General features: G+C 39.1%; 1 protein-coding gene across 6 annotated transcripts in view; it reads right to left on the bottom strand.

Moving 5' to 3' along the window:
* PHKB (phosphorylase kinase regulatory subunit beta) overlaps positions 1-27,910 on the bottom strand; it is a 269,916-nt gene that overhangs the window by 201,152 nt on the left and 40,854 nt on the right. For all 6 annotated transcript variants that reach the window (XM_047078353.1, XM_047078347.1, XM_047078349.1 and 3 more), the window contains 2 exons: positions 23,159-23,248; positions 21,250-21,388 (listed from right to left, as the gene is read on the bottom strand). In XM_047078353.1, coding sequence (XP_046934309.1) covers positions 21,250-21,388; positions 23,159-23,248 — 229 coding nt within the window. The remainder of the gene's footprint in view (positions 1-21,249; positions 21,389-23,158; positions 23,249-27,910) is intronic.

Here is a 27,910-nt window from a genome sequence, read left to right as displayed (position 1 = left end):
TGAGTCTGGCTTGCAAAAGCGGAGGGGCTGGACGGAGTGTGTTCCAACAGCAAGCAGGACTTGACATCTGAAAGGTTATAAGCTAACAGCTCTACTCGGAGAGCGGGAGGGCTGGAGGACAATGGGAGGGAGAGTCGTTGAGCCCAAGACGAAAGAACTCAGCTTGGTAGGGAACAAAGGTGCTCACCAGTGCCATCTCCAATGCCCATTCCCCAGCCAAAATCCCAAAGGGAACCAGTTCCTGCCAGGGAACGTGCTTGCAACCCGCAAACACCCAATGCTGTGCTTCTGCAGATCCATCCCTCCCGCGTCTGACCCCCTCCGGTGCCACAGGGCCCCTCCCAAAGCGGATCTTCAATGGAAAACCAAGCTGAGCCTGCCCCTCCCACCCCTGTGCACCTTGCCAATTCACCGCAGCTAATACGCCAGATCCCCAGTACCACAAGCCTGGCAGTGTTCAAGTAGCCCAGACAGGCAGCCACCCCACAGTGAATCCTGCCCCTAGGAGAGGGGAAGAGAAGGCACACACCAGTCTGACTGTGGCCCCAGCAGTGGGCTGGGGGCAGACATCAGGTCTGACTCTGGCCTCCCCACAAATGCAAGTTACTCAAGACAGCACAGGGGAAGTGCCCCGCAGTCCCGCAACACTCCCGGGACTGTCCAAAATGAACGGAAGAATTCCTCTCAGAAAAACGTCAAGGAAATAACGACAGCTAACGAACTGACCAAAAACGATTTAAACAATACAACAGAAAGTGAATTTAGTATAATAGTCATAAAATTAATCGCTGGGCTTGAAAACAGTATAGAGGACAGCAGAGAATCTCTTCCTACAGAGATCAAGGGACTAAGGAACGGCCAGGAGGAGCTAAAAAATGCTATCCATTAACTGCAAAATAAAATGGAGACAACTACGGCTCGGATTGAAGAGGCAGAGGAGAGAATAGGAGAACTAGAAGATAAAATTATGGAAAAAGAAGAAGCTGTGAAAAAGAGAGATAAAAAGATCCAGGAGTTTGAGGGGAAAATTAGAGAACTAAGTGATGCACTAAAGAGAAATAATATACGCATAATTGGTATTCCACAGGAGGAAGAGGAAGGGAAAAGTGCTGAAGGTGTACTTGAAGAAATAATAGCTGAGAACTTCCCGCATCTGGGGAAGGAAAAAGGCATTGAAATCCAAGAGGCACAGAGAACTCCCTTCAGACGGAACCTGAATCGATCTTCTGCACGACATATCATAGTGAAACTGGCAAAATACAAGGATAAAAAGAAATTTCTGAAAGCAGCTAGAGATAAACGTGCTGTAACATATAAAGGGAGACCTATAAGACTCGTGACTGATCTCTCTACTGAAACATGGCAGGCCAGAAAGAATGGCAGGAGATCTTCCATGTGATGACAAAAAAATATGCAGCCGAGAATCCTTTATCGAGCAAGTCTGTCATTTAGAATAGAAGGAGTTAAGATAAAGGTCTTCCCAAACAAACAAAAACTGAAGGAATTCGTCACCACTAAACCAGCCCTACAAGATATCCTAAGGGGGATCCTGGGAGACAAAGTACCAGAGGCATCACTACAAGCATGAAACCTACGGACATCACAATGACTCTAAAACCATATCTTTCTATAACACTGAATGTAAATGGACTAAATGCGCCAACCAAAAGACATAGGGTATCAGAATGGATAAAGAAACAAGACCATCTATTTGCTGTCTACAAGAGACTCGTTTCAGACCTGAGGACACCTTCAGAGTGAGAGTGAGGGGACGGAGAACTATTTATCATGCCACTGGAAGTCTAAAGAAAGCTGGAGTAGCCAAACTTATATCAGACAAACTAGACTTTAAAGGCTGTAAAAAGAGATGAAGAAGGGCATTATATAATAATCACAGGGCCTATCAATCAGGAAGAGCTAACAATTATAAATGTCTATGGGCCGAATACAGGTTCCCCCAAATATATAAAACAATCACAAACATAAGCAACCTTATTGATAAGAATGTGGTAATTGCAGGGGACTTTAACACTCCACTTACAGAAATGGATAGATCATCTAGACACACGGTCAATAAAGTAACAAGGGCCCTGAATGATACATTGGATCAGATGGACTTCACAGATATATTTAGAACTCTGCATCCCAAAGCAACAGAATATACTTTCTTCTCGAGTGCACATGGAACATTCTCCAAGATAGATCACATACAGGGTCACAAAACAGACCTTCATAAGTATACAAGAATTGAGATCGTACCATGCATACTTTCAGACCACAATGCTGTGAAGCTTGAAATCAACCACAGGAAAAAGTCTGGAAAACCTCCAAAAGCATGGAGGTTAAAGAACACCCTACTAAAGAATGAATGGGTCAACCAGGCAATTAGAGAAGAAATTGAAAAATACATGGAAACAAATGAAAATGAAAATACAACAATCCAAACGCTTTGGGATGCAGAAAAGGCAGTCCTGGAAGGAAAATACATTGCAATCCAGGCCTATCTCAAGAAACAAGAAATATCCCAAATACAAAATCTTACAGCACACCTAAAGGAAATAGAAACAGAACAGCAAAGGCAGCCTAAACCCAGCAGAAGAAGAGAAATAATAAAGATCAGAACAGAAATAAACAACACAGAATCTAAAAAAACTGTAGAGCAGATCAATGAAACGAAGAGTTGGTTTTTTGAAAAAATAAACAAAATTGACAAACCTCTAGCCAGGCTTCTCAAAGAGAAAAGGGAAATGACCCAAATAGATAAAATCATGAATGAAAATGGAATTATTACAATCAATCCCTCAGAAATACAAGCAATTATCAGGGAATACTATGAAAATTTATATGCCAACGAACTGGACAACTTGGAAGAAATGGACAAATTCCTAAACACCCACAAAAGCTTCCAAAACTCAATCAGGAGGAAATAGAAAGCTTGAACAGACCCATAACCAGCAAAGAAATTGAATCAGTTATCAAAAATCTCCTGACAAATAAGAGTCCAGGACCAGATGGCTTCCCAGGGGAGTTCTACCAGACGTTTAAAGCAGAGATAATACCTATCCTTCTCAGGCTATTCCAAAAAATAGATAGGGAAGGAAAACTTCCAGACTCATTCTATGAAGCCAGCATTACTTTGATTCCTAAACCAGAAAGACACCCAGCAAAAAAAGAGAACTACAGGCCAATATCCCTGATGAATATGGATGCAAAAATTCTCAATAAGATACTAGCAAATCGAATTCAACAGCATATAAACAGAATTATTCACCATGATCAAGTGGGATTCATTCCTGGGATGCAGGGCTGGTTCAACAATCGCAAATCAACGTGATACATCACATTAATAAAAGAAAAGATAAGAACCGTATGATCCTGTCCATGGATGCAGAAAAAGCATTTGACAAAATTCAGCACCCTTTCTTAATAAAAACCCTTGAGAAAGCCGGGATAGAAGGAACATACTTAAAGATCATAAAAGCCATTTATGAAAAGCCCACAGCTAACATCATCCTCAATGGGGAAAACCTGAGAGCTTTTTCCCTGAGATCAGGAACATGACAGGGATGTCCACTCTCACCGCCATTGTTTAACATAGTGTTGGAAGTTCTAGCATCAGCAATCAGACAACAAAAGGAAATCAAAGGCATCAAAATTGGCAAAGATGAAGTTAAGCTTTCACTTTTTGCAGATGACATATTATACATGGAAAATCCGATAGACTCCACCAAAAGTCTGCTAGAACTGATACATGAATTTAGCAAAGTTGCAGGATACAAAATGAATGTACAGAAATCAGTTGCATTCTTATACACTAACAATGAAGCTACAGAAAGACAAATAAAGAAACTGATCCCATTCAGAATTGCACCAAGAAGCATAAAATACCTAGGGATAAATCTAACCAAAGATGTAAAAGATCTGTATGCTGAAAACTATGGAATGGTTTAGAAGGAAATTTTAGAAGACATAAAGAAATGGAAACCATTCTGTGCTGAATAATTGGAAGAATAAATATTGTTAAAATATCAATACTACGAAAGCTATCTACACATTCAATGCAATCCCAATCAAAATTGCACCAGCATTCTTCTCGAAACTAGAACAAGCAATCCTAAAATTCATATGGAACCACAAAAGGCCCCGAATAGCCAAAGTAATTTTTTTTTTTAATGAAGTTTATTGACAAATTGGTTTCCATACAACACCCAGTGCTCATCCCAAAAGGTGCCCTCCTCAATACCCATCACCCACCCGCCCCTCCCTCCCACCCCCCATCAACCCTCAGTTTGTTCTCAGTTTTTAACAGTCTCTTATGCTTTGGCTCTCTCCCACTCTAACGTCTTTTTTTTTTTCTCCCTTCCCCTCCCCCATGGGTTCCTGTTGAGTTTCTCAGGATCCACATAAGAGTGAAACCATATGGTATCTGTCTTTCTCTGTATGGCTTATTTCACTTAGCATCACACTCTCCAGTTCCATCCACGTTGCTACAAAAGGCCATATTTCATTTTTTCTCATTGCCACGTAGTATTCCATTGTGTATATAAACCACAATTTCTTTATCCATTCATCAGTTGATGGACATTTAGGCTCTTTCCATAATTTGGCTATTGTTGAGAGTGCTGCTATGAACATTGGGGTACAAGTGCCCCTATGCATCAGTACTCCTGTATCCCTTGGGTAGATTCCTAGCAGTGCTATTGCTGGGTCATAGGGTAGGTCTATTTTTAATTTTCTGAGAAACCTCCACACTGTTTTCCAGAGCGGCTGCACCAATTTGCATTCCCACCAACAGTGCAAGAGGGTTCCCGTTTCTCCACATCCTCTCCAGCATCTATAGTCTCCTGATTTGTTCATTTTGGCCACTCTGACTGGCGTGAGGTGATACCTGAGTGTGGTTTTGATTTGTATTTCCCTGATAAGGAGCGACGCTGAACATCTTTTCATGTGCCTGTTGGCCATCTGGATGTCTTCTTTAGAAAAGTGTCTATTCATGTTTTCTGCCCATTTCTTCACTGGGTTATTTGTTTTTCGGGTGTGGAGTTTGGTGAGCTCTTTATAGATTTTAGATACTAGCCCTTTGTCCGATATGTCATTTGCAAATATCTTTTCCCATTCCGTTGGTTGTCTTTTAGTTTTGTTGGTTGTTTCCTTTGCTGTGCAGAAGCTTTTTATCTTCATAAGGTCCCAGTAATTCACTTTTGCTTTTAATTCCCTTGCCTTTGGGGATGTGTCGAGTAAGAGATTGCTACGGCTGAGGTCAGAGAGGTCTTTTCCTGCTTTCTCCTCTAAGGTTCTGATGGTTTCCTGTCTCACATTTAGGTCCTTTATCCATTTTGAGTTTATTTTTGTAAATGGTGTGAGAAAGTGGTCTAGTTTCAACCTTCTGCATGTTGCTGTCCAGTTCTCCCAGCACCATTTGTTAAAGAGGCTGTCTTTTTTCCATTGGATGTTCTTTCCTGCTTTGTCAAAGATGAGTTGGCCATATGTTTGTGGGTCTAGTTCTGGGGTTTCTATTCTATTCCATTGGTCTGTGTGTCTGTTTTTGTGCCAATACCATGCTGTCTTGATGATGACAGCTTTGTAGTAGAGGCTGAAGTCTGGGATTGTGATGCCTCCTGCTTTGGTCTTCTTCTTCAAAATTCCTTTGGCTATTCGGGGCCTTTTGTGGTTCCATATGAATTTTAGGATTGCTTGTTCTAGTTTCGAGAAGAATGCTGGTGCAATTTTGATTGGGATTGCATTGAATGTGTAGATAGCTTTGGGTAGTATTGACATTTTGACAATATTTATTTTTCCAATCCATGAGCAGGGAATGTCTTTCCATTTCTTTAAATCTTCTTCAATTACCTTCATAAGCTTTCTATAGTTTTCAGCATACAGATCCTTTACATCTTTGGTTAGATTTATTCCTAGGTATTTTATGCTTTTTGGTGCAATTGTGAATGGGATCAGTTTCTTTATTTGTCTTTCTGTTGCTTCATTGTTAGTGTATAAGAATGCAACTGATTTCTGTACATTGATTTTGTATCCTGCAACTTTGCTGAATTCTTGTATCAGTTCTAGCAGACTTTTGGTGGAGTCTATCGGATTTTCCATGTATAATATCATGTCATCTGCAAAAAGCGAAAGCTTGACTTCATCTTTGCCAATTTTGATGCCTTTGATTTCCTTTTGTTGTCTGATTGCTGATGCTAGAACTTCCAGCACTATGTTAAATAACAACGGTGAGAGTGGGCATCCCTGTCGTGTTCCTGACTCAGGGAAAAAGCTCTCAGTTTTTCCCCGTTGAGGATGATGTTAGCTGTGGGCTTTTCATAAATGGCTTTTATGATCTTTAAGTATGTTCCTTCTATCCCGACTTTCTCAAGGGTTTTTATTAAGAAAGGGTGCTGGATTTTATCAAAGGCCTTTTCTGCATCGATTGACAGGATCATATGGTTCTTCTCTTTTTTTTTGTTAATGTGATGTATCACGTTGATTGATTTGCGAATGTTGAACCAGCCCTGCATCCCAGGAATGAATCCCACTTGATCATGGTGAATAATTCTTTTTATATGCTGTTGAATTCGATTTGCTAGTATCTTATTGAGAATTTTGGCATCCATATTCATCAGGGATATTGGCCTGTAGTTCTCTTTTTTGACTGGGTCTCTGTCTGGTTTAGGAATCAAAGTAATACTGGCTTCATAGAATGAGTCTGGAAGTTTTCCTTCCCTTTCTATTTCTTGGAATAGCTTGAGAAGGATAGGTATTATCTCTGCTTTAAACGTCTGGTAGAACTCCCCTGGGAAGCCATCTGGTCCTGGACTCTTATTTGTTGGGAGATTTTTGATAACCGATTCAATTTCTTCGCTGGTTATGGGTCTGTTCAAGCTTTCTATTTCCTCCTGATTGAGTTTTGGAAGAGTGTGGGTGTTCAGGAATTTGTCCATTTCTTCCAGGTTGTCCAATTTGTTGGCATATAATTTTTCATAGTATTCCCTGATAATTGTTTGTATCTCTGAGGGATTGGTTGTAATAATTCCATTTTCATTCATGATTTTATCTATTTGGGTCATCTCCCTTTTCTTTTTGAGAAGCCTGGCTAGAGGTTTGTCAATTTTGTTTATTTTTTCAAAAAACCAACTCTTGGTTTCGTTGATCTGCTCTACAGTTTTTTTAGATTCTATATTGTTTATTTCTGCTCTGATCTTTATTATTTCTCTTCTTCTGCTGGGTTTAGGCTGCCTTTGCTGTTCTGCTTCTATTTCCTTTAGGTGTGCTGTTAGATTTTGTATTTGGGATTTTTCTTGTTTCTTGAGATAGGCCTGGATTGCGATGTATTTTCCTCTCAGGACTGCCTTCGCTGCGTCCCAAAGCGTTTGGATTGTTGTATTTTCATTTTCGTTTGTTTCCATATATTTTTTGATTTCTTCTCTAATTGCCTGGTTGACCCACTCATTCGTGAGTAGGGTGTTCTTTAACCTCCATGCTTTTGGAGGTTTTCCAGACTTTTTCCTGTGGTTGACTTCAAGCTTCATAGCATTGTGGTCTGAAAGTATGCATGGTATAATTTCAATTCTTGTAAACTTATGAAGGGCTGATTTGTGACCCAGTATATGATCTATCTTGGAGAATGTTCCATGTGCACTCGAGAAGAAAGTATATTCTGTTGCTTTGGGATGCAGAGTTCTAAATATATCTGTCAAGTCCATCTGATCCAGTGTCTCATTCAGGGCCCTTGTTTCTTTATTGACCGTGTGTCTAGATGATCTATCCATTTCTGTAAGTGGGGTGTTAAAGTCCCCAGCAATTACCACATTCTTATCAATAAGGTTGCTTATGTTTATGAGTAATTGTTTTATATATTTGGGGGCTCCGGTATTCGGCGCATAGACATTTATAATTGTTAGCTCTTCCTGATGGATAGACCCTGTAACTATTATATAATGTCCTTCTTCATCTCTTGTTACAGCCTTTAATTTAAAGTCTAGTTTGTCTGATATAAGTATGGCTACTCCAGCTTTCTTCTGGCTTCCAGTAGCATGATAAATAGTTCTCCATCCCCTCACTCTCAATCTAAAGGTGTCCTCAGGTCTAAAATGAGTCTCTTGTAGACAGCAAATAGATGGGTCTTGTTTTTTTATCCATTCTGATACCCTATGTCTTTTGGTTGGCGCATTTAATCCATTTACATTCAGTGTTATTATAGAAAGATACGGGTTTAGAGTCATTGTGATGTCTGTATGTTTTATGCTTGTAGTGATGTCTCTGGTACTTTGTCTCACAAGGTCCCCCTTAGGATCTCTTGTAGGGCTGGTTTAGTGGTGACAAATTCCTTCAGTTTTTGTTTGTTTGGGAAGACCTTTATCTCTCCTTCTATTCTAAATGACAGACTTGCTGGATAAAGGATTCTTGGCTGCATATTTTTGCTGTCTAGCACCCTGAAAATCTCGTGCCAATTCTTTCTGGCCTGCCAAGTTTCAAAAGAGAGATCAGTCACGAGTCTTATAGGTCTCCCTTTATATGTGAGGGCACGTTTACCCCTTGCTGCTTTCAGAATTTTCTCTTTATCCTTGTATTTTGCCAGTTTCACTATGATATGTCGTGCAGAAGATCGATTCAAGTTACGTCTGAAGGGAGTTCTCTGTGCCTCTTGGATTTCAATGCCTTTTTCCTTCCCCAGTTCAGGGAAGTTCTCAGCTATGATTTCTTCAAGTACCCCTTCAGCACCTTTCCCTCTCTCTTCCTCCTCTGGGATACCAATTATGCGTAAATTATTTCTTTTTAGTGTATCACTTAGTTCTCTAATTTTCCCCTCATACTCCTGGATTTTTTTCTCTCTCTTTTTCTCAGCTTCCTCTTTTTCCATAACTTTATCTTCTAGTTCACCTATTCTCTCCTCTGCCTCTTCCATCCGAGCTGTGGTGGTTTGCATTTTGTTTTCCATTTCCTTTAAAGCGGTTTTCAGCTCCTCGTGCCTGTTCATTAGTCCCCTGATGTCTGTAGCAAGAGATTCTCTGCTGTCCTGTATGCTGTTTTCCAGCCCAGCGATTAATTTTATGACTATTATTCTAAATTCACTTTCTGTTATATTATTTAAATCCTTTTTGATCAGCTCATTAGCTGTTGTTATTTCCTGGAGATTCTTCTGGGGGGAATTCTTCCGCTTGGTCATTTTGGATAGTCCCTGGTGTGGTGAGGGCCTGCAGGGCACTTCCCCTGTGCTGTGGTGTATAACTGGAGTTGGTGGGCGGGGCCGCAGTCCGACCTGATGTCTGCCCCCAGCCCACCGCTGGGGCCACAGTCAGACTGGTGTGTGCCTTCTCTTCCCCTCTCCTGGGGGCGGGATTCACTGTGGGGTGGCGTGGCCCGTCTGGGCTACTTGCACACTGCCAGGCTTGTGATGCTGGGGATCTGGCGTATTAGCTGGGGTGGGAAGGCAAGGTGCACGGCGGCAGGGGGGGCAGGCTTAGCTCGCTTCTCCTTAGGTGATCCACTTCAGGAGGGGCCCTGTGCAGCCGGAGGGAGTCAGATCGCTGCCGGAGGTTTGGCTCCGCAGAAGCACAGAGTTGGGTGTTCGCGCGGAGCGAGCAATTTCCCTGGCCGGAGCCGGTTCCCTTTGGGATTTTGGCTGGGGGATGGGCGGGGGAGATGGCGCTGGAGAGCGCCTTTGTTCCCCGCCAAACTGAGCTCTGTCGTCCGGGGGCTCCGCAGCTCACCCTCCCTTTGTCCTCCAGCCTTCCCGCTTTCTGAGCAGAGCTGTTAACTTATGACCTCCCAGACGCTAAGTCGCGCTTGCTGTCGGAACACAGTCCGTCAGGCCCCTCCGCTTTTGCAAGCCGGACTCGGGGGCTCTGCTTGGCCGGCGAGCCGCCCCTCCGCCCCGGCTCCCTCCCGCCAGTCCGTGGAGCGCGCACCGCCTCGCCGCCCTTCCTACCCTCTTCCGTGGGCCTCTCGTCTGCACTTGGGTCCGGTGACTCTGTTCTGCTAATCGTCTGGCGGTTTTCTGGGTTATTTAGGCAGGTGTAGGTGGAATCTAAGTGATCAGCAGGACGCGCGGTGAGCCCAGCGTCCTCCTACGCCGCCATCTTCCTAGTCCCCCTCTATACTTTTTTCTAGCCAAAGTAATTTTGAAGAAGAAGACCAAAGCAGGAGGCATCACAATCCCAGATTTTAACCTCCACTACAAAGCTGTCATCATCAAGACAGCATGGTATTGGCACAAAAACAGACACATAGACCAATGGAATAGAATAGAAACCCCAGAACTAGACCCACAAACGTATGGCCAACTAATCTTTGACAAAGCAGGAAAGACTATCCAATGAAAAAAGACAGTCTCTTTAACAAATGGTGTTGGGAGAACTGGACAGTAACATGCAGAAGGTTGAAACTAGACCACTTTCTCACACCATTCACAAAAATAAACTCAAAATGGATAAAGGATCTGAATGTGAGACAGGAAACCATCAAAACCCTAGAGGAGAAAGCAGGAAAAGACCTCTCTGACCTCAGCCGTAGCAATCTCTTACTTGACACATCCCCAAAGTCAAGGGAATTAGAAGCAAAAATGAACTCCTGGGACCTCATGAAGATAAAAAGCTTCTGCACAGCAAAGGAAACAACCAACAAAACTAAAAGGCAACCAACGGAATGGGAAAAGATATTTGCAAATAACATCAGACAAAGGGCTAGTATCCAAAATCTATAAAGAGCTCCACACCCGAAAAACAAATAATCCAGTGAAGAAATGGGCAGAAAACATGAATAAACACTTCTCTAAAGAAGACATCCGGATGGCCAACAAGCACATGAAAAGATGCTCAACGTCACTCCTTATCAGGGAAATACAAATCAAAACCACACTCAGATATCACCTCATGCCAGTCAGAGTGGCCAAAAAGAACAAATCAGGAGACTATAGATGCTGGCAAGGATGTGGAGAAACGGGAACCCTTTTGCACTGTTGGTGCGAATGCAAATTTGTGCAGCCACTCTGGAAAACAGTGTGGAGGTTCCTCAAAAAATTAAAAATAGACCTACCCTATCACCCAGCAATAGCACTGCTAGGAATTTACACAAGGGATACAGGAGTACTGATGCATAGGGGCACTTGTACCCCAATGTTTATAGCAGCACTCTCAACAATAGCCAAATTATGTAAAGAGCCTAAATGTCCATCCACTGATGAATGGATAAAGAAATTGTGGTTTATATACACAATGGAATACTACACGGCAATAAGAAAGAATGAAATATGGCCCTTTGTAACAACGTGGATAGAACTGGAGAGTGTTATGCTAAGTGAAATAAGCCATACAGAGAAGGACAGATACCATATGGTTTCACTCTTATGTGGATCCTGAGAAACTTAACAGAAACCCATGGGGGAGGGGAAGGAAAGAAAAATAAAGAGGTTAGAGTGGAAGAGAGCCAAAGAATAAGAGACTCTTAAAAACGGAGAACAAACTCTGGGTTGATGGGGGGTGGGAGTGAGGGGAGGGTGTGTGATGGGTATTGAGGAGGGCACCTTTTGGGATGAGCACTGGGTGTTGTATGGAAACCAATTTGACAATAAACTTCATATATTGAAGAAAAATTCAACTGATTTCTGTACAATGATTTTGTACCCTGAGACATTGCTGAATTAATGTTATCAGTTCTAGCAGACTATTGGTGGAGACTATCGTGTTTTCCATTAATAATATCATGTCATCAGCAAAAAGTGAAATCTTGCCATCATCATTGCCAATTTTGATGCCTTTGATTTCCTTTTGTTGTCTGATTGCTGATGCTAGAACTTCCAACACTGTGTTAAACAACAGCGATGAGAGTGGACATCCCTGTCCTGTTCCTGATCTCAGGGGAAAAACTCTCAGTTTTTCCCCATTGAGGATGATATTAGCTGTGGGCTTTTCATAAGTGGCTTTTATGATGTTTAAGTATGTTCCTTCTATCCCGACTTTCTCAAGGGTTTTTATTAAGAAAGGATGCTGGATTTTGTAAAATGCTTTTTCTGCATCAATAGAGAGGATCATATGGTTCTTTTATTAATGTGATGTATCACATTGATTTGTGATTGTTGAACCAGCCCTGCATCCCAGGAATGAATCCCACTTGATCATGGTGAATAATTCTTTTTATATGCTGTTGAATTCGATTTGCTAGTATCTGATTGAGAATTTTTGCATCCATATTCATCAGGGATACTGGCCTGTAGTTCTCTTTTTTTGCTGGGTGTCTTTCTGGTTTAGGAATCAAAGTAATACTGGCTTCATAGAATGAGTCTGGAAGTTTTCCTTCCCTTTTGATTTTTTGGAACAGCTTGAGAAGAATAGGTATTATCTCTGCTTTAAATGTCTGGTAGAATTCCCTTGTGTAGCCGTCTGGTCCTGGACTCGTATTTGTGAGGAGATTTTTGATAACTGATTCAAGTTCTTCACTGGTTATGGGTCTGTTCAAGCTTTCTATTTCCTCCTGATTGAGTTTTGGAAGTGTGTGGGTGCTTAGGAATTTGTCCATTTCTTCCAGGTTGTCCAGTTTGTTGGCATATAATTTTTCATAGTATTCCCTGATAATTGCTTATATTTCTGAGGGATTGGTTGTAATAATTCCATTTTCATTCATGATTTTATCTATTTGGCTCATCTCCCTTTTCTTTTTGAGAAGCCTGGCTAGAGGTTTGTCAATTTTGTTTATTTTTTTCAAAAAACCAACTCTTCGTTTCATTGATCTGCTCTACAGTTTTTTTAGATTCTGTGTTATTTCTGTTCTGATCTTTATTATTTCTCTTCTTCTGCTGGGTTTAGGCTGCCTTTGCTGTTCTGTTTCTATTTCCTTTAGGTGTGCTGTAAGATTTTGTATTTGGGATATTTCTTGTTTCTTGAGATAGTCCTGGACTGCAATTATTTTCCTCTCAGGACTGTCTTCGCTGCATCCCAAAGCATTTGGATTGTTGTATTTTCGTTTTCACTTGTTTCCATACATTTTTTAATTTCTTTTCTAATTGCCTGGTTGACCTATTCATTCTTTAGTAGGGTGTTCTTTAACCTCCATGATTTTGGAGGTTTTCCAGACTTTTTCCTGTGGTTGATTTCAAGCTTCATAGCATTGTGGTCTGAAAGTATGCAAGGTATGATTTCAATTCTTGTATACTTATGAAGGGCTGTTTTGTGACCCAGTATGTGATCTATCTTCGAGAATGTTCCATGTGCACTCGAGAAGAAAGTATATTCTGTTGCTTTGGGATGCAGAGTTCTAAATATATCTGTGAAGTCCTCTGATTCAATGTATCATTCAGGGCCCTCGTTTCTTTATTGACCATGTGTCTAGATGATCTATCCATTTCTGTAAGTGGAGTGTTAAAGTCCCCTGCAATTCCCACATTCTTATCAATAAGGTTACTTATGTTTGTGACTAATTGTTTTATTTTTTTTTCATTTTTTTTCAACGTTTATTTATTTTTGGGACATAGAGAGACAGAGCATGAACGGGCGAGGGGCAGAGAGAGAGGGAGACACAGAATCGGAAACAGGCTCCAGGCTCTGAGCCATCAGCCTAGAGCCCGACGCGGGGCTCGAACTCTCGGACCGCGAGATCGTGACCTGGCTGAAGTCGGACGCTTAACCGACTGCGCCACCCAGGCGCCCTTGAGTAATTGTTTTATATATTTGGGGGCTCCCGTATTTGGTGCATAGACACTTATAGTTGTTAGCTCTTCCTGATGGATAGACCCTGTAATTATTATATAATGCCCTTCTTCTTCTCTTGTTACAGCCTTTAATTTAACGTCAGTTTGTCTGATATAAGTATGTCTACTCCAGCTTTCTTTTGACTTCCAGTAGCATGATAGATAGTTCGCCATCCCCTCACTTTCAATCTGAAGGTGTCCTCAAGTCTAAAAGGAGTCTCTTTTTGTAGACAGCAAATAGATGGGTCTTGTTTTTTTGGCCATTCTGATACCGTATGTCTTTTGGTTGGAACATTTAGTCCATTTACATACAGTGTTATAGAATGATATGGGTTTAGAGTCATTGTGATGTCTGTAGGTTTCATGCTTGTAGTGATGTCTCTGGTCCTTTGTGGTCCTTGCAACATTTCACTCAAAGAATCCCCCTTAGTATCTCTTGTAGGGCTTGTTTAGTGGTGATGAATTCCTTCATTTTTTTTTTTTGAGAAGACCTTTAATTCTCCTTCTATTCTGAATGGCAGACTTGCTGGATAAAGGATTCTCGGGTGCATATTTTTTCTGTTCATCACATTGAAGATTTCCTGCCATTCCTTTCTGAGCTGCCAAGTTTCATTAGATAGATCCGTCACTAGTCTTATCAGTCTCCCTTTATATGTTAGAGGGTGCTTATCCCTAGCTGCTTTCAGAATTTTCTCTTTATCCTGGTAGTTTGCCAGTTTTGTTATGATATGTCACGCAGAAGATCAATTCAAGTTATGTCTGAAGAGAGTTCTCTGTGCCTCTTGGATTTTAATGCCTGTTTCCTTCCCCAGATCATGGAACTTCCCAACTATGATTTGTTGAAGTACTCCTTCAGCACCTTTTTCTCTCTCTTCCTCTTCTGGAATCCATGTTATATAGATATTGTTGTGCTTGATTGCATCACTTAGTTCTCTAATTCCCCCCTCATATTCCTGGATTTATCTCTCTTTTTCTCAGCTTCCTCTTTCCATAATTTTATCTTCTAGTTCACCTATTCTCTCCTCTGCCTCTTCAATCCAAGCTGCGGTCTCCTCCATTTTATTTTGCACCTTGTTTATAGCATTTTTTAGCTCCTCCTGACAGTTTCTTAGTCCCCTGATCTATGTAGCAATAGACTCTCTGCTCTCCTCTATACTTTTTCAAGCTCAGTGATTAATTTTATGATTATTATTCTATATTCATGGTCCGTTATATTGCTTAAATCGTTTTTGATCAGTTCGTTAGCTGTCGCTACTTCCTGGAGTTTCTTTTGAGGAGAATTCTTCCGTTTCATCATTTTGGATAGTCCCTGGTGGGGCGCAGAACTGTGGGGCATGTCCACTGTGCTGTCTGGAATAACTTGTGTTGGTTGGCAGGGCTGCAATCAGACCTGATGTCTGTCCCCAGCCCACAGCTAGGGTCACAGTGAGACTGGTGTGTACCTTTTCTTCCCCTCTCCCAGGGGCAGGTCACACTGGAGTGGTGTGGCCCCTGTCTGGGCTACTTGCACACTCCCAGGCTTGGGTGCTGCTTTGATGGGATCTGGCATATTAGCCGGGGTGGATCAGCAAGGTGTACAGGGGCGGGAGGGGCAGGCTTAGCTTGTTTTGCCCTGGGTGGTCCCCTGTGGGCGGGGCCTTGCAGCACCAGGAGGCAGGCAGAACAGTCAGAGGGATGGATCCACAGAAGCACAGCATTGGGTGTTTGCATGGTGCAAGCAAGTTTGGTGACAGGGACTGGTTCCCTTTGGGATTTCAGCTGGGGGATGGGAGAGGGAGATGGCATTGGCCAGACCCTTTCTTCCCTACTGAGGTGAGCTCTGTCTTCCAGGGCTCAAATAGTCTCCCTCCTGGTGTCCTGTTGCCCTCCTGCTCTCTGAGCCGAGCTGCTGACTTAACATTCCAGATGTTAATTCCTGCTTGCTGTCAGAACTCACACATTCCGGCCCCTCCCCTTTTGCAAGTCAGACTGGGGCTCTGCCTTGCCAGGCAGGCTGCCCCTCCACCGCCCTGGCTCCTTCCCACCAGTCCGTGTAGCATGCACTGCCTCTCTGCCTTTCCTACGCTCTTCCTTGGGCCCCTTGTCTATGCTTTGCTCCAGAGAGTCCGTTCTGCTAGTCTTCTGGCAGTTTTCTGGGTTATTTAGGCAGATGTGGGTGGAATCTAAGTGATCAGCAAGACGCGGTGAGCCCAGCGTCCTCATACACCACCATCTTCTCCTATTCCATCTTGAAACCATAAAACTCTTAGAAAAAAACCATGGGCAACAAAGTTTTCAACAATGGCCATAAGAACATTTTTCTAAATGTTTCCTCAGGCAAGGGAACCAAAAGCAAGATTAAACCATTGGGAATGCCAAAATGAAAAGCTTTTGCACAGCAAAGGAAACCAGCAATGAGGCATAAAGGCAACCTACTGAGTGGGACAATATATTTGCAAGTGATACCTTTGAGAGGGAGTTAATATCCAACATATATAAAGAACTTAACACAATTCAACACACAAAAACCAAATAGTTCAATTAAAAAATGGGCAGAGGACTGGAATGGATATTTTTCTAGAGAAGACCTACACACGGCCAACAGACACATGAAAAGGTCAGCATCACCAATCATCAGAGAATGCAAATTAAAACACAATGAGACATCATTTACATCTCTCAGAATGGATAAAATCAAAATCACAAGAAATAACAAATGTTGGAGAGGATGTGGACACTTTGTGTGTCAGTGGAGGAAATGCAGATTGGTGCAGCTACTGTGAAAAACATTGTGGAGGTTCCTCAAAAATGTAAAAATAGAATTACCATATCATCCAGTAATTCTTCTACTTGGTATTTACCCAAAGAAAATGAAAAAACTTACTCAACAAGATATATGCACCCAACGTTTTTTGTAGCATTATTTACAATAGTAGCCTAGGTATAGAAAGAATCCAAGTGTCCAATCATTGATGAATGGTTAAAGAAGATGTAATATATGTACACACACACACATACACACACACACACATTACTCAGCCAGAAAAAGAATGAAATCTTGCTATTTACATTAACATGTAAATTTTCTATTTCTTCCTGCTTCAGTTTTGTTAGGTTATATGCATCTAAGAAATTTATACATTTCTTCTAGGTAGCCCAATGTGTTGGGAAATAGTCTTTCATAATATTCTCTTATAATCCTTTGTATTTCTGTGGTATTGGTTGTTATTTCTTCATTGCTGATTTTGAGTCCTTTTTTTTTTTTTTTTTTTGAGTCTGGCAAAAGGTCTACCTTTTTTGTTCATCTCTTCAAATCTTCCTGGTTTCATTAATTATTCTGCTTTGTTTTTAGTCTCTGTTTCATTTATTTCTACTCTAATCTTTATTATTTCCTTTCTTCTAGCTTTGTTCACTCTTCTTTTTCAAGCTCCATTCGTTGTAATATTAGGTTGTTTAGCTGAAATTTTTCTTAAGACAGACTTGCATTGCTTAAGATAGACTGTAATCACTCCTTTTCGAACAGGTTTTGCTTTATCCCCCAAACTTTGGACCATTCTGTTTTCATTTTCATTTGTCTGCATGTATTTTTTATTCTGTTTGTCCGTTGACCCATTTCTTATTTGTTAGAATGTTATTTAGTTTCCATGTATTTGTGCCCTTTCCAGATTTTTTCTTGTGATTACTTTCTATTTTCATATCGTTTTGCTCAGAAAAGATGCATAACATTATTTCAGTCTTTTTGAATTTATTGAGACTACTTTGGTGACCTAACATGTGATATCTTTTGAAGACATTCCATGTGCACTTGAAAAGAATACGTATTCCACTGCTTTTGAATGGAATGTTCTGAATGTATCTGTTAGGCCCAATTGACCCAATGTGTCATTCAAGGCCACTGTTTCCTTGTTGATTTTCTGGCCAAATGATCTATCCATTGATATAAGCAGAGTGTTAAAGTCACCCACTATTATTGTATTCCTGTCAGTTTCTTCATTTATGTCCATTAATAGTTGTTTTATGTATTTAGGTGGTAGCATGGTGGGTGCATAAATACTTACAATTGTTATACCATCCTGTTGGACCGTTCCTTTTATCATTATGTAGTGTCCTTTATCTCTTATTATAGTCTTTGTTTTAAAGTCTATTTTGTCTGATAAAAGTATCGCTACCCTATCTTTCTTTTAGCTTCCATTTGTATTATAAATGTTTCTCCATCTCTGTACATTCAAGTTTTCACTGAAAAACCAGCAGATAGCATTATGAGGTTTCCCTTATTTGTAACTGTTTTTTCTCTTGCTGCCTTTGAGATGTTTTGTTACTACTTTTTGCCATTTTAATATTATGTTTCTTGGTGTGAACCTCCTTAGGTTAATTTCACTGCGGGCTCTCTGTGATCCCTGAATCTGGATATGTTTACTTCCCCAGATTTGGAAAGTTTTTGGTTTTATTTCTTTCTTTGATTTTATTTCTTCAAATACATTCTCTGTGACCTTCCTCCTGGGATCCCTATAATGTGAACGTTATTACATGTGATGGTGTTACTGAATTCCCTTAACCTATTCTCATTTTTTATTATATTTTTTTCTCTTATTATTCAGCCCAGTTGCTTTCCTTTACCCAGTCTTCCAGGTCGCTGATCCACTCTTCTGCCTCCTCTGATCTTCTACTGATTCCCTCTAGTGTATTTTTTATTTCAATTACGGACTTTTATATCTCTGACAGGTTCTTTTTTATATTTTATCTCTTGAAGGTCTCACTGATATCCTCCACTCTTTTCTCAAATCCAGTGAGTATCTTTATGACCATTACTTTGAATTCTTAATTAGACATATTGCTTACTTCTATTTCAGTTAGATCTTTCGTTGTGGTTTTGTCTTGTTCTTTCATTTGGGATATATTTCTCTGTCTCATTTTGTCCAACAATCTATTGGTTTTCATGTATTAGAAAAGTCAGCTGCATCTCCTGATCTCGAAAGTCATGGCCTTATGAAGAAGAGGTCCTATAATGCCCTATAGCACAATGCTCTCTCTTTACCAGAACCAGGTACTTCAAGGGTATCTCCTATGTGGGTTGCATGTGCCCCACTGTTGTTAAGCCACATTTGCCTTCAGTTCTTTAGGCTGCAATGGCTCACTTTGCCTGTTGTGGTTTCAGCAGGTAGGGTTTTGCTACCTGTTAAGAAGCCAATCTGTGGATGCATCAGGCTTCTATTTGGGTAGTGTCACCAATCAGACCAGATGTCTGCCCTCAGCCCATCTGCTGGGGCTGGTTGCACTGACCTTAGGAGCAGTTTTCATTAGTGGTTGGGGCTAGCAGTCAAGCCAGATGGCTGTCCCCAGTCTGTCATCTGGAAATGCAGTCACACTGACCTGCAGGACACTCTCCCTGCTTTGTCCCCTGAGAGGCTTTCATTTGTGGGCAGGACCATCAGTCAGCACAGATGCCTGCACCCCGTCTATCTGCCAGGACCGCAGTCACACTGATTGGCAAGGCACGGTCTCTGTGCTGCTAGCTATAAATTTCAGCTGCTGGGGCTGTGGACTTGCTAGTGTGGATGGTTATCTTCCCCACTGCTCAGGGCAGGAGTCACTGTAAAATGGTGCCAGTCCCAGCCAGGGTTGCTTGCAGGGCGTGTTGGGGCAGAAGGTGCTTTGGAGACACGCCTACCAAATGGGGCTGATCCCCAGGAGAACGCAGGGCAGGGTGCTTAGTACTAGCAGGATAAGTAGAAAGTGTTTGTGCTGGTTCTGCAAGTGTCCTGCTTTCTAGGCTACACAGGGAAAAGAAATGGCACCTGACACCTCTTTTGTTCTCAGAAGAAGTCTCCTAAAGATCCTCAAGATCCTTGTCCCTCCAGCACTTGTTCTTACAAGATTTATTTACTAATGTAAATAAATTTACATTACATTACATTAGTAAATAAATCTTTTTTATGAACACCCCACATGCTTTTCAAACTGTGTGACCACATTACTTCTTATGCTGGCTCTTTAAAGGCAGGTGTTCGGTTTCCTATCACCCTCCAGCTCTGCCAGAGCTAAACCTGCTAATTTTTAAAGGAAGAATTAAGCCTTGCTGATTGTAAAAACTCCAGAATTCAAGCCCCACTAGCTTTCAAAGTTTAATGTTATAGATAGCCATCTTCCCAGTGTGGGTCCCCTGTGCCTGGAGTGCCATGTGGAGCCTGATCCTCTCACTCCTCTGTGCTGGTGGTGTGCATCCCCTTTGTGGTTAGTCTCCCAGGGGATCTGGCTCCCAACCATGTCTCTGCCCTTCCTACTCTTCGATGTGGCCTCCTCTCTATAGTTAACTGTGTAAAGTCTGTTCTGTCAGTCTTTTGGTCATTTTCAGAGTTAGTTACACTAATGTGGCTGTTATCTTGGGTGTTTGTGGGACAAAGTTACCTCAGGATCCTTCTGCTCTACCATCTTCCTGAATCATTTCTTTAGTCTTTCTTACTCTAAGTTATATTCATAACTACTTTCTAATCTTCTCTGATAGCTACATTTTTTAAGAGTCCAGGCAAGTTGACTTATAAGTAGCCACAATTTGGCTTTGTCTGATTGTTTATTCATAGGTAGATCTATTTAATCATTTTGGTAAGAAGTCAACATGGGCAATGTGCACTTAGCACTGTGTCACAGTGAAGCAACTCCTGTCCTTACTAGCCTGACCACTTGGTTAAGGTATTGCTGGCATTCTCTGTACTCATAGGACCAGTATTAGCTTGACATTCAAGGAAACTGTACTGTGCTCACATAGAATGTTAGGAAATGCTTGTAGTGACATTAGCAAACAAGTGTGCTAAAGGCCATTACTTCATATTATCTCAGTATTTGATTTTCTAAGTGCAACACATCAGTAATTTTCAACAGAGGACTCATGTTCACGTGAAAGATACAATTTTCAAATCAGAAGTACATGCATATGTTTCGCCTTCAGAAAATTAATATTCAGAAACCGAATCTTAACAATGGTTAAAATGTTTATCTCTGATGGTGAGTCAGGACACACACACTGAATGTTTTCCATATATTGCAAAATAAGAAGATATTTTTGTATTGTAAAGGGACTTTTTTAACTTTATAAAATAATTATTTGATTTACAACCAGATTTAACAAGTCATAAATATCTCCATGAATTGCATTGGGAAAAAATACTAAACTAGAGTGGGGTGGGGTGCAGTGGGGGGTGTCCTGGCCCTGGCTCTATCATTAACAAGTTGTGTATTTTTGGAAAAATCTGCTAACTACCTGGGCCCCAGTTTTATCATCTGCAAAATTCAATCAACAATTAATCCTGATTGAAAGCAAATAACTCAAAGAGAATGAGCAGATAATTCTGCCAAAAAGTAATGATGATTTAAAAACCTACAGTTGAAAAAAATTTTGGTCACAAGGTCATTAAACTGTTAGAACTAGTCTGGTGTAAATCCTTAGGAAAACTTAAAATTTGTTTAGAGGCCTTGAGCAGTCACAGATCACACACAATGAGTCATCAGCAGAGCCAAAAGATAGATGCTCAGTTCAACGTGGGCCAACAAAACCCTATTATCCAGACTTACAGTTACTAGAAGAGCACACACCAGCTTACCTGTATGCAAGAGCCAAAGCCCAGGCCCCAGCAGCACAGTAAAGACTGTCATGGATTTTTGCCTTCTGATCATCACCACAAGTTTTAGTGGGAAAGAGACCTGTGGTTGGACTTTGATATAGCAGCAACGTTGACTTCACTGGAATGGAAGACAAGAAAAAGAATGAACTGTACAGCCATCCATTTCCCTTGGGCTGAAGATCTCAATCTTCTTTCGTTTCCTCATCCTACTGCTGATAATTCTGTTGTTCCTAAACCTACCAGTAGTATACAACTTTTTAGAATGCAGAAATTACTTCATGTAAGTCACTCCAGCACAAGTGGGAATCCACTCTGCAGGAAGGATATTTCTACTTTTGAGGATAGGACTCAGCTAATTAGCAATTAAAAAGCTTTTAGCATATCATACTTAATGTCAGTAAGTGTTGTAACATCAGATACAGAAAAAAAAAGATCAGTATCTTTTTATTATTGTTTTCAACAGAAGTTCAATAGGGAAACAAAACAAATGTACAATATAGAGTGGCATTAATGGCTAAATCCAAAGCCAGTTCCACTGCTAAATAAACCAGAATCCTATTTTCCATGATGACTAATTTGTGCCTAGACTTCTGAGGAATATATTCATTTTACATATTATACTATACAGGCTAGAGATATGTTTATCATTTCAAAACCAAATCCCATTCTCATATGACATGAAAACAAGTAAATAATTATTTTGAGAACATTTTACTTTAAAAAAAGTCTGAAATTAATGTTTTATTACCTTTTATAAGAATCCTAAAATATAAAAATACACACACTAAAACTATATTTCCTAAAAGTGATTTTATTCCTAAATATAAATGATTTTCACCAAAATGCATTAAATTACTCTAATCTAGATTGACGTATGTCAACTACTTTTAGGACAGTTTTTCAAAGGTCTAAAGCATTCTTCTCCTTCACAGAGATTAAAGAATTAACTTTCTTCTTTTTCTCAGACAAACCTGACATTATCATTACCATTTCTTTTAGAATGTCAGGGTATTTATCATTTTTCCCAGAGGAAAGAATTGGTCCTTAAAGTCTCAAGTAAACAACTGACATTTCTTTAAAAAGGTATTTACATTTCTTCATCTAGTTATGGCTACAATGATAATAAAAGGGCCACATAAGAACATATTCTAGAATTTTGACTAAAATAAGATGAATTAAGGTTTTATATGAGGTTAACACAAACAGCAACAACAAAAAAAATCCTTATCTTAGGGAAATAAATAAATTAAATTTTATATTATTTGCCACACAAGGCCACATAAATGGCACAAGAAGCAAACTGGCAAAAATTAATAGGCTTTTCTAACTTACAGTCTGATGAACCAAGAGGAGTCCCATGCATACATATCTCAAAATTGCTTACTCACATTAAAAAGCAAAATTTGCCAGGCTGTTCTTGGCAAAACAAAACAACAACAAATATAACAGGTACTTAATATTAGTAATAGTAACCTGAGATTATCTTTTGTATCCCAAAGAATTAGTAATAGATACAAAAGGTTTAGAACTACTTAGAAACCATGTATGGGTAAATGAGTAAGCAAGGAATACTTTTACAAAATCTTTATGTAGTAGTAATGAAGAAACAGCCTCCAGTTCTCAAATCTAGTAATGTTTAAGAGAGTAAAAAGACACAGAGGACACTGGTGACAGTTTTAAAATTACTCAAGGGACAGATATGATGTGCTGAAAATCTTTTATAGTCCCAGGGTCAAGATCCAATTGGAATATATAGCTGCCTAAGCAATGAAACTATCCCCACATCCAAATGAGAGATCATCATCATGCATGTAACATATGCAATATAAGGTAGAGTAAATACTAATCATAACTACCTAAGAACATGTTTTCCTCAAGTATTCCTTACCAATTCTGTAATAATGATCCAATTTATCCCACAGAGTTTCATTATCAGGTCTCGGAAGATTAATGCTTTTCAGAGGTTCATAAACTGAGCCTAAAAGAAAAATGAAAACCCACCAAATTCAGTCATTTTCACCAAGATAAACAAAACTTCTAAATAAATGAAAAAGCACTACTTAGCAATCTAATTTTCATTTTTATATGTGAACTAACACATTATATTACCGGTCAAATGTTTGGTAGGGGGAGAGAGAAGAAATTGCCCTTGAAACAAGTACAGAAGGGTTCCAAATGTTATGGGAACACCGCCAACCCCCCAACACCTGGCAGTTACTATAGCTAATTCATATATATACTGTTCCCAACAACCCGAATACCACTAATACTTATGTGATAGTCCCTAGGTCAATAATTTCAGTTCCCTTTGAGAAATATCTACTTAAATGCCCTAAAATCCAAACCTTATTCTTCATGCTCATGATCAAGCAATTTTCTGCCAAATGATCATACCTCAAAAATCTCAAGAAAAAAGATAATACTGACATGCTCCAAAGTCATCCACTCCATGAATATTCAGAGAGTTTTCATACTAAAATTCTGAAGACTCTACTTACTCCTCGTTAGATAAAACTCATGCCATATTATCTGTACTAAAGCAGAAACCATTTCTACTTCTCATCCATGAAAACTACTCCAAGGTATTAACAGAGCATACTGCTCAGAAGCTGCAGAATACCCAATAATTATGATAATTTGCCACAAAATAGATACAGCAAATTGTTCACTTAACTGGTGCACATTCTCAACTGCTCACTGAAAGGAAGACCTCTGAACCTTCAGCCATCAGACTAAGTACTATCTCTCATTCTTTGTTAAAAGCACTCAAATTATAAACATCTCAAGGTCACAACGAATCCACAACTGGATTCAGGTAACGAACATCATATAATCCAACCACACAGCACAAGAGTGGCCCTAAAATTTACCTGGGGGTGGGGGATGTGTTGGCATGCATTAAGAATCTTTTTTTTAAAGAAAATTAAAATTGCAATGTCCAGTATGCTAGTATAAAGCCAAGGTATTTGGAATCCCTTTATGTTTAGGAAGATAATAAACAAGGAAGTAATGAAAGGATCTATATATTAAGGCAATAATCTCATTAACTTATGTTGGAAAGAACGATGATTTGTGCATAAAATCAGCAATATAAAATGACTTCCTCTGAGTGAAGAGATTTTCTAAAAAAGAATCTTCACAATGACACCAACCAGAATTGCCCCATAGGTAAGAATGGGAAGGCCTATAAACACAGACAAGAAAGCTTCGGGACTCCTGCACAAGAGGTCAGGGCTTGGCCATGCCCTTTGCCTCCCTGCATTCAATAGCTCTGGGTAGGTGTTAAGTATACAGGCAGCCTGGCAGCTGGGAAAAAAAATAATATGGCTACTGCTTACACATTAGGTGCTAAGCTCTAGGAGTTTACACACTCTCAGTGAAGTTCATACAACAATTAATAAAATAAAATCAGGTACAAATCATCACAAGTTGTAAATTGGGGTACATACATAAAAAGATTAAAGAAGACACATTTGCTGGGTGGAAGGATTGTGGATGAATGATATTTCCATTTTTTTTTAGAGCTCTATTATTAGAAGAGCTAATATTTTGCTTTATATAAGAAAAATAACATCACCAGAAGTTACATATACTTTCATTACATAGATAAACAATACATGTGCATGTGAATAAAAATTGAAATAGAATATGCAAAATTGAAATCCACCTTTGTATCTACCATAATACTTGTGAGTTTATTTGGAAAGACTGTTTTAATGACATTGTATCTTGGATTTTAGGGTAAACAATACTTATTTTTAAAAGTGCTATTACATTTAAGGTACCCCTCAAATCCTAAAAAAGACTAAAATGATTCTATCATCTAATAAAATCACCGAAGGGAGCTTCTTAAAAACAACAAAAATAAACAAAAGGAAAACCAGACTTTTCAGGAAAATAAATACCAGTGCAGTAAGAGCTAAAAGAGAAGATGTTTAAAGTATAGCAGAAAAATATAAAAGTAAAATCACTAAGAATCAATATTTTCTTATACGTTTTTATATTTTCAAGAAAGCCCATGGTGACTTAAGAACAGCTTACCTAAATAAATGTTAACATTTTAATAATCACCATTGTATTGCTTCTGAAGTAAATGCATAAAATTAAACAAGGATGTTCCACACAATTTATGGCAAACAGTACCATAAATCTCAAGTCAAAGGAAAAGTAATCAATGGTAACATTTTAAACAAGAATTAGCCTGAAAAGGTTCAATGCAAATAAAAATGTGGAGAAAGCAATCAATAGAGCATGAATTCCCAAAGACAATGAGAAAGATGCAAAATAACAGAAAACACTATTAAATGTTTAGAGTTCAAAACGAAATGAAGCGTTTCAATGTAAATTTTTCCTTTTCATGTTTTTCCCATTTGTATTATGCCTATATTTAAACATCACAAAGTAAAATACAAATTATCATTTCTCCAATTTGTAAAATGAGTTTAAACATGTCAATCTGATTTTTTAGCTGTCAATTCTCTTGGTATTAGAAAAATACAATCTAGTCTCATTTCAGAGCACATTACTACCAAAGATATTCACTGACAAAGAACAATAATACAAGAGGCAGAGTAATATTCCAGTTTTATCACGTAAGAGGAAGGGTTATTTTATTTAAGAGATTAAACAAGGAATTTCCTAAGAAATTTCCATGAGACAAAAACAATACCAAGAATGCACATAACCTTAACAAAGCTACAAACTTTCTGAATTGGGCACTATAAAACACCAACAAGGTTTCTAAGTGTTATGGGGGAGGCTCTTAAGCAATCAAAAGACAGAACTGGTAATTCAAGTAGCAAACACTAAAAGAATAAAAATGAGGACTCAAAAGGGAAGTCAAGGTGGAAAGCGGATAAGCAAACCAAAACAATTTCAATACTCTATTATTTAGGCATACAATCTTTCATTATATGATTGAAAGCCCTTTAATACTGTACATACAAAAATGTTATTAATCAAGGCTTTGGTGAACCCTTAACTAACTTTATCATTTTTCCATGTATGGTGATAGATGAAGATAAATACCATTATTTGTTCTCAATTAATATATGCATTGTATGCATAAAACTCTGGACCATATATCCAGTAGGCCACCAGGACCCACAGATTAGTAGGAAAGGTAAGATAAAGTTTTGAAGAAGAGTAATATGAGTTAGAGTGTGGGTTTCTTAAAAAACAAAGGATAGGAAAATTCAGCGTCCCTGTGGGGCTGAGGGAACAGGAAACTTCTACCTTTCAATCTTTGAAAATAAAAGCAATTTCAAACAATGCACTGCCATCTGAAAATGAAGAAAACAACTAAACATGAAGTCATAAACATATATACAAACTTGCAGATATACTATCACAGCTCTAAAGCTAATGCACGGTCTTATGAAATAAGATACTACATACCAAGGGGTTTGTTTGTTTTAAGTGATACACATGAAAAGATATATAACTAACAGGGTAAATTTTATTGAACACTGATCCAAGTATGATCTTTCACGGGAGAAAATGTTATTATAAACCTAAATCTTTAGAAAGCCTACAGGATTCTGATTTTCTCCCTCAATTAAAATAATTTCTTTTCAGATTAAAAAAATATCTAACATTCCTCACTCTAAAACAAGCATCATTAACATTTGGTACATTCCTTTCAGGCATTTCTATAAGCAATATATATAAACGTACACAAAATTTACACATGGACTCATAACATACATGCTCTTTTTATCATGGACACTAACCCTTTGCTCCCTTACTTCACCTCTTGCCCTCTTCTGTCCTCATTCCCATGTAAACATACTTTTTCCATATTTATCTAAAAATATATATATGCATCAATGAAGGAAGTCTTTTGTCGCTTGTTTTATAAAAATGGGGTCATGAAATAGACCCTTCCTTGCTTCCTGCTCCTCCCATTTGACAACACACAAGGAAATCAAAAAAGGCAATGATTGTTTCTTTGACTGCTATATATTCCAGGGTATTGACACAGTATAATTTACTCAGTTATTCCCCTATCAAGAAGTATATACTTTTCTATTTTTGCCATCATAAACAATCCTGCAAAACATCCTTATGTGTACACAGATACAGCCAGTAGTATGCTAGAACCAATTAATACTGACTGAAAAGAGTTAACTGTTAAATTTTCAGGAATTTTGGGAGCTGGTTATGAAACACATAAATGAAAATTAAATTATAAAAGCTTATAGATGAATAATTATTAAAAACAAAGGTAATAAGTATTCAAAATTCATCACTTCCTAGTTTTACATTTTACTATTATATATGCTCTTGAATTGACTTATACCTATAGATCTGTACCTTGGAAATACCATACATGTCTTTCCAACTCCGCATTCAGCAAAGTCATGTAGATTTGAGTAGTTGTGACAAAAAACAAATGGTCTGCAAAGGCCTAAAATTTTTACCATCTTGCCCTTTATAAAAGAAGTTTACTCACCTCTAAATTCCTAGAAGTACTAAATTAAGCAATAAGTGTACTTTTTACAAAATAATGGCAAATTGCATTTTTTTAAAGGCTAAAACAATTCACATGTCTACTAGATATAAGTGCTCCTTACTTTTAAAAGTTTTTCTAATCTGATAAAAACAAAGTAGTTATCTCACTTTTGTTTTTCATTTCTCA

The sequence above is a fragment of the Lynx rufus genome, unplaced genomic scaffold (genome assembly GCF_022079265.1).
Source record: "Lynx rufus isolate CCGP_SWC_20201006 ecotype Redwood Valley unplaced genomic scaffold, mLynRuf1.p SCAF_16, whole genome shotgun sequence".
Classification (NCBI taxonomy): domain Eukaryota; kingdom Metazoa; phylum Chordata; class Mammalia; order Carnivora; family Felidae; genus Lynx; species Lynx rufus.
This window is presented reverse-complemented; position numbering and strand designations above follow the sequence as displayed.